Source organism: Papaver somniferum, chromosome 9, assembly GCF_003573695.1.
Source record: "Papaver somniferum cultivar HN1 chromosome 9, ASM357369v1, whole genome shotgun sequence".
Taxonomy (NCBI): Eukaryota; Viridiplantae; Streptophyta; class Magnoliopsida; order Ranunculales; family Papaveraceae; genus Papaver; species Papaver somniferum.
This window is the reverse complement of record NC_039366.1, coordinates 152,315,930-152,323,637: the sequence shown is the minus strand read 5'-3', so window position 1 is coordinate 152,323,637 and position 7,708 is coordinate 152,315,930. Positions and strand designations below refer to the sequence as shown.

The 7,708-nt window shown below is 39.8% G+C and overlaps 1 protein-coding gene and 1 pseudogene across 2 annotated transcripts; one reads left to right on the top strand and one right to left on the bottom strand.

Annotated features, from left to right (window-relative positions):
* Positions 1–3,038: 3,038 nt before the first annotated feature.
* On the top strand, positions 3,039–4,241 carry LOC113314352 (annotated as a pseudogene).
* A 503-nt stretch (positions 4,242–4,744) lies between these two features.
* On the bottom strand, positions 4,745–7,395 carry LOC113310868 (elongation factor 1-alpha). 2 transcript variants are annotated; one of them, XM_026559681.1, is made up of 3 exons: positions 7,292–7,395; positions 6,064–6,545; positions 4,745–5,954 (listed from the first exon to the last, which is right to left on the bottom strand). In XM_026559681.1, exons 2-3 carry the CDS (start codon positions 6,523–6,525, stop codon positions 5,073–5,075), a joined length of 1,344 nt encoding a protein of 447 aa, XP_026415466.1. In that variant the 5' UTR covers positions 6,526–6,545; positions 7,292–7,395; the 3' UTR covers positions 4,745–5,072. The 2 variants fall into 2 exon arrangements, with proteins under 2 accessions (XP_026415466.1, XP_026415467.1); XM_026559682.1 differs by lacking the exon at positions 7,292–7,395 and adding an exon at positions 6,668–7,208.
* Positions 7,396–7,708: the final 313 nt, after the last annotated feature.

Below are 7,708 nucleotides of genomic sequence, written 5' to 3'. Positions count from 1 at the left end.
TAGTTTCTTTGAATGAATTTCCTTGAAGAATGTAAGAATCCTTTTAAAGTTTATGAGATCAAAGAAAGGTAATCATAGTAATCTTGTGATGGGATCTGTGTGATTTTCAGTAATGAAAGAACAAAGGTTAACGAATCAGCAATGACCGATTTGCAGAGCAAAAATCAGATGAGAGAGGGTTTTTTTTTAGAGTGGGTATAGTACAGTGTTTTGTAATCACACAACTGAAAGTTGAAAGAGGGCATAAATCTCGCGAGGGTCCATCATCCGAAGCTAGAACACCACCAACTAGATGAACTAAAATAAGGCTTCAATATGCCAACACCACCAACTAGATGAACTAAATTGTACCCCACCTATCTAGGAGTACAATTTTTAAACATGAGATATCTTCTAGCCACATATTTGCCCCAATCCTTCGGCGCCTAACTCGAAAGGCAAAAGGTTGGATGACTAAGTGCCTAAACCAAGCTGGCAGATTCGCGCTCATAAAATCGTCCCTTACTCCTACAGCCAATCACCTCATGCAGACACAAGCCCTTCCTTCACACATCCACAAAAAAATAGATCGTATTACAACAAATTTCTTCTGGGGTCATGACTCTTCCATCAAGAAGCTCCACCCACTAGGAAGGGACAAGCTATACAAACCCAAAGTTCAGGGAGGGCTAGGCATCAGAAGCATCAAGGAGCACAACAAAGCACTTCTCATGAAACAAATATGGAACATTCACGAAAAGCCTACCTCCATTCTAGCCACATTATATAATGCAAAATACCTCAAACATACACCCATTTTAGAAAACATCCCTCCTCTTCCGTCATCTCCCAGTCCACAATGGAGACAATTGGCATCGCTCATACCAACCTTTAAACATCATCTCTTCCATCAAATTGGAGACGGAGTAAACACCCCTATTCAATCAAACTGGATTCCACAATTCAATAACAACATTAACCCAGTCTTATGATATCCCATTCAATCAGTTGCTAACATCATCGACCCGTCAACAAGGAACTGGAATCATGATAGGCTGAATCTACTTCCCCAACCCATAGTTCAACGAATCGTCAGCATTCCCATCCCACAGAAAAACCAACCCGACAAGATCATTTGGCCTTTTACCAAAAGCGGAAAATATATGACGGCATCAGGATATAACCGCCTCATCAACGACTCTGCACAAACCCATCAGAACCCTCTTCCACCAACTACCTTCCTTTGGACACTTTCGTGTCCTCCAAAATTACAGCTTTTCTTGTGGAAAGCAATTAATGAGGGTTTACCAACCCTCAACATTCTCAACCGCATCCAACTCACCAACTCCAACCCATGTCCTCAATGCAGTTCTAGCCCTGAAACTTCCAGTCACATTCTGCTTCATTTTCAAACAGCCATTGATTCTTGGAACCTCCTACTAGCTCATCTCACTAACAACCAAAACCCTACTCATAATATACCCACCTCATTACCCCATCAGACGACAGTCTCCCTACTCCTCAAAACAAAAGCTCCTGCCCCAGTCACCACATCCTTTTGCTTCCTTCTTTGGTCCTTATGGATAGCTAGGAACGACGTAGTCTATCGCCAGCAACTGCCAAATTCGACGAATATAACGCAGATGGCCATTAAACTCCAACATGAATATATCTGGGCTCAAAACCACCTACCTCCAGTACTTCCTGGGATGCAACCTTATCCGAACTCAGCGTAAACGACACTAGCAACAACAACCATCTTTGTGGGATGGATCAAACCCCACTTAGATTGGATCAAAATTAACACAGACGAAGCGGCAAGGAGATATCCTGGAATAGCGGGAGCCGGTGTTGTATGTCGAAACGAGGAGGCCGCTACAATCTTAGCAATCTTACAACCACTGGGTATCACCACTGCACTTGCAGCGGAAATTTGGGCCATGTTCATCGCATCAAGAACGGCAATGGAACGGGGATGGCCAAAAGTTCAATTTGAAACAGACTCAGAGAACTTAACGAGATTTCTAACCACGGACGCTGAAGCTCCATGGTATATTTCTAACCGGATCGCAGAAATCAAGTATAGGTTTACCCAAATTCAGCAATATACCATTAGACCCGTCTACAGAGAAGGAAATCAAGCAGCGGACGGTCTGGCAAATCGAGCGGCAGATGATTACTCTGTAGGAAAACTCGCAACAACAGTGTGGGATGATGTAATTCCCATACCTATAAGTTCTATTGTTATAGCAGACTCTATGGGCATAACATTCCCACATGTAATCTCAGTTTAATTTAATCTCGGGAGGGTCAAGGGTGTGACACTTGAAGCCGTAATTCTCTCATCTCACTTGGAAGAAGATTCGCTGAGCTCTGATATCTTAGGTGATACAATAATTTGCTTACAAAATAGTTCTAATTTAAATTTATAGAATGGTAGAAGTGTAGTGCGAAGTTATGAATTAAATTTACTGAATCCATAAACAGTATGAGTTGAAGGAGTAGGTATCCTAACGAGCGAGCATCATGCTAACAAGAATACTCTGCTATGTACGTGTTCGTCGAAATGCCACAAGGAGAAAAATGGATCCTATTTATCTATGATACGAGGGAAACCTCTTTTTCCTAAAAAAAAGGTCGAAATGCCACAATTAATTTACCTCCTGACCCAAATTGAGTTAGTGTCTTAGATATCGTATGTTTGCTTACCGTTTACAATGTTTTGATATTCTGTTTCTAGAATGGATCTGATAACGATTTTCTTCTCTTTTCGTACTTGCAGCAACTAAAGCTTATTAAACATTATTGGCTTTCTCCTGCAATGCAGCACCATTTTCACCCTTCGGATCTTGATGAAAGTTTGTTAATATGATTCCGTTTCGCAGAAACAAGTTCTTGTATCTCTCCTTCAGCCAAAATCTTGTGAATCAGCTTCCTATTAAGTTATCATCTCATGGTTTGTACCCTACATCGAAAACCATAACCCACTATGCATCTAGATATCTAGTTCCAGGTGCCAATTATTCTCCGTTCGCATGTTTAATTTCTAGTCTCAATGATACAGATTGAAGAAACCCAACCTTTTCACCCCAAATCCAATACCTCCAAACACATACTCTGTTTCTAAGTACTCGGAATGTTCTATATGTTCTTTGTATTCACTACCTCAACGAACTTTAAGCACTAAAGTTTCTCAGTATAATAGAAAACACAAGAAGTCCAAATGTGCGGATGGGCCTCCTCTTACTGCAGCTCAAACTGAGCAAATTGTATCTGAGCTCCCACCAAGATTCGATTCAGAAGATCTCTGCAGAACCATAACTCTACAGAAAGATCCTCGAGCATGTCTTGAACTTTTCAAGTATGCCTCGAAACAACCACGGTTCAGACACAACGCCTCCACTTACCATATTACAATAAAAAAGCTTGGTACGGCAAAATTGTGCGACGAAATGGATGACGTTGCTAGCCAGGTACTTGCCTTTCCAGCTATTGGTTCTGAGGGTCTTTTTAGTACAATTATATACCTGTACATTGTAAATAAGAAATTATCGAGAGCAGTTGAAGTTTACAATCATATGAAGAAAAGCAGTGATCCTAATCATAGGCCTTCCATTAGAAGTTACAATTTGCTGTTCACGGTGTTTTTGAGTAAAAGAAGCAATTCATATATAAATCACATGAATATGGAGAATATCAGATGCCTGTTCAAGCAAATGGTTGATGACGGAATTGAACCAGATATTTTCTCCTTAAATGCTATGATTAAGGGATATGTTCTTTGTGGGTGTGACGTTTCAGTGTCGTCCAGATTCTAAATCATATGATTATGTTGTCAAGGAAGCACGGAAAATGCCAAGGAGTTGTATCAGGAAATGATGGATAAAAGGTTTATTCCGGATGGCAAGGCTTACATTCTCTCGCTAATAGTTTGGCAATTGTTGGGGAGACCGAAGAGGCTGTTAAAATTTGGTGGGAATGAACGAAAAGAGGAGGACTACAGAGTTCATTACATACAGGACAATATTGGATGAGATCTGCAGACAAGAGAAGGTCGGAGAAGCCACGAGGCTGTTGAAAGAGATTCAGGAGAAGGATCTCGTTGATAAGCGTACTTACAGGATACTTTTGCATGTGCTTGAAGATGATGACGGAGATTCAAATGGTTAATCAGAACGCTTCAAATGAACTTTGACTTGAATGTTTTTCTTTCAAATTGAAAGAAACAGATGTGAATTCAAATTCGAAAAAGTTCAGCTTAAAAAAGCAGATAAGAATTCAAATTAGAAAAAGTTTAACTATAATGAATTAGTGGGGTTTAACTTTAGTCCCCAAGAAGTGATAGCTTCACTTGTATGATGAGATATCCAATCCCTTCATGACGCCACCATGGGTGAAACTGGTCGGTAGCTTCAAATAAAAGGGTCGGATGAGAAATTCATTAATCGCACTTACCATGGAAAGAATTCATTTCCACTGGTGGTCTCATAAATCTAGATATCACATAAATTTTATCACCGAAGTTGCAAAGAATTCCAACATTCCCTCCCTCTCAAACAACGAACAACAACGAAGCAAACAAACCTTCCAAAAAGTCTTTCCAACTGGCCAGTACTTTCATATAAACCTTAGAAATACCAGCATTAATTCAGATATACATGAAATTCCTGCACTACAAGTGAAACGAAAATATCCTCGTATGCAATAAAAAGTAAAACTAGACGTATAAAATCAAAAAACAAATCAGCCAAAAACTATGCAAGTTAACTTGGTGATAATAGAACTGTTTCATTAGAATGGAAAAAGGGATACAAGAAGTCAAAACATTTAACTGAAAAATCAGAAGCCCCAAACCATAATATGTTCTAAAAGACACTTGAACTGAAACCCTAAACATCTTGCCACCGCCTGTCAAGCACCCAAGTTTGCAATTGAATGCCTGACATAATGAAGACAAAACAAGAGAGAAGACTGCAATGACAACAGATCAAAGCAGACCACAAAACACGATTATATAAAAACATATCCCTACTAATGAAAACAAGACCGTTCCTCCCTCCGACTGCTCTCACCCCTCTACCCAAGCGCACACTTCATTTCTTCTTGGCAGCAGACTTGGTGACCTTGGCACCTGATGGGTCTTTCTTCTCAACTTCCTTAATAACACCAACAGCAACTGTCTGCCTCATGTCCCTCACAGCGAATCGTCCAAGAGGTGGGTACTGAGAGAAGGTCTCCACAACCATGGGCTTGGTTGGAAGCATCTTAATAATACCAGCATCACCATTCTTCAAGAACTTAGGCTCCTTCTCAAGCTCCTTTCCAGATCGCCTATCGATCTTGGTGAGGATTTCGGCAAACTTAACAGCAATGTGAGAAGTGTGACAGTCAAGGACTGGGGCATAACCATTACCAATTTGACCGGGGTGGTTCATGATGATGACCTGGGAGGTGAAGTTGGCTGCTTCCCTGGCAGGGTCATCCTTGGAGTTGGAAGCCACGAAACCACGCTTGAGATCCTTAACAGCAACATTCTTAACGTTGAACCCGACATTGTCACCTGGAAGAGCTTCTTGGAGAGCCTCGTGGTGCATCTCCACGGACTTAACTTCAGTAGTCAACCCAGTGGGTCCAAAAGTGACAACCATTCCAGGCTTGATGAAACCAGTTTCAACACGTCCCACTGGCACAGTTCCAATACCTCCAATCTTGTAAACATCCTGAAGTGGGAGTCGGAGGGGCTTGTCTGAGGGCCTCTTTGGCTCAGAGATATTGTCAAGAGCCTCAAGAAGAGTTGGTCCCTTGTACCAGTCAAGGTTGGTGGACCTCTCAATCATGTTGTCTCCCTCAAATCCAGAGATGGGAACAAAGGCAATTTTGTCTGGGTTGTACCCAACCTTCTTCAAGTAAGATGAGACCTCCTTCACAATTTCATCATATCTAGCCTTCGAGTACTTGGGGGTGGTGGCATCCATCTAAAATTAATAAAAAATGAAAAATATTAGTTGGTATCGTACAAAAATGCAGATAAAGATATTTGGAAACTAGCTTATACAAACAAGATAGTATTTGAAACTAGTATACCTTGTTACAGCAGCAGATCATCTGCTTGACACCAAGTGTGAAAGCAAGAAGGGCGTGCTCACGAGTCTGGCCATCCTTGGATATACCAGCCTCAAAACCTCCAGTGGTGGAGTCAATAATAAGTACAGCACAATCGGCTTGAGAGGTACCAGTAATCATGTTCTTAATAAAATCACGATGTCCAGGAGCATCAATAACTGTGCAGTAGTACTTGGTGGTCTCAAACTTCCACAAGGCAATATCAATAGTAATACCACGCTCACGTTCAGCCTTAAGCTTGTCAAGAACCCATGCGTACTTGAATGACCTCTTGTTCATCTCAGCAGCCTCTTTCTCGAACCTCTCAATCACACGCTTGTCAATACCTCCAAGCTTGTAGATCAAGTGACCGGTGGTGGTTGATTTCCCAGAGTCAACATGTCCAATGACAACAATGTTGATGTGAACCTTCTCCTTTCCCATATTGAGTTATTAGCAAGAAACTGAGTATCCATCAGAAGTACAATATAAGCACATCTTAGAATAAAAAGCAAATAAAATCTCTAAGAACGAAAAAGTGATACAAGCAATTGCACCAAAAATTCTGCTCAGAAAGGTACTTAACAGACATGTCAATGATTTATATTCGTGAATGGTTGCAGATAACATCACAGGTTTTGCTTATTCAACTAAATATCATGGAAAACTGGAATAAAATAGAGAAAAGTGAACAGACAAAGAAAAGAAAAGAAAAAAACAAAAAAAAACTTAATACCAACAAGAGAACGGTTCTGTATTAAAAACCTCGTGAAATTGATGTTGAATCAAGAAAAAATATACAAAATCAGCATGATGAAGAATTTCAGTAAGTATGATTTCCATCCACACATAATATAATAAAACCAGACCAGCTCTGCAGATGAAATTAAGCATAATCCATAGATGCAACTATACAGATAACATACGAATCTATGATAACTGATTAACGAAATTGAATAAATCAGCTACAGATGGTATCACTAATCTATAGGATCCATCTGTTGATATAATTCGATTTAATAAATAACTGAAGATAACATGAACGATCATCATATACAAATCATGAACAAAAACAAAACAGGAAAGTCGAAAAGATTGTATCAATTGAACTATTTCTGCTTCAAAAAGTTAGGGTTTAGACAAAAAAAAAATGATCTGAAATCAAACCCCAAAAAAGATACAATTAGATAGAAAGAAAGGTAGAACAAACCTTGAATTGAAGAAAAAATAATATCGCCTACCATGTCCACACAGCGTCCATCTAACGCTGCGTGGACATGGTATACACATGATGTGGAAATTTGGATACGTGGCCTTCACTTTACTTGGTCTCCAAGAGATGATGTGGAAACTTGGGTGCGTGACTATCACTTACTTGGTCTTCAAGAGATACCGTATCCATTGGATGAGGACACTGAAATGACGTAATTGTCCTTCTTTTCTTTTTTTTTTGAGAAAGAAATGTTATATTAAAAATTACTAGAATTTAACCCGTTACATAAATTTTGGATGATTATGTTAAATTATCTATCGAGAATTAGTGGATTCCTAATCAAATCCTCCAGAACTTTGAAACGAAATCCGGAAAATGGGGAGTTATGACACCTGAATCAATAGCCTTAACTGA

What these genes read in the sequence shown, in the direction of transcription:
- LOC113310868 (XM_026559681.1), bottom strand. Translation starts at nt 6,525, where the DNA reads ATGGGAAAGGAGAAGGTTCACATCAACATTGTTGTCATTGGACATGTT. An exon ending in TGATCTGCTGCTGTAACAAG is followed by an intron (nt 5,955 to 6,063) that starts GTATACTAGTTT and finishes TATTAATTTTAG; the next exon opens with ATGGATGCCACCACCCCCAA.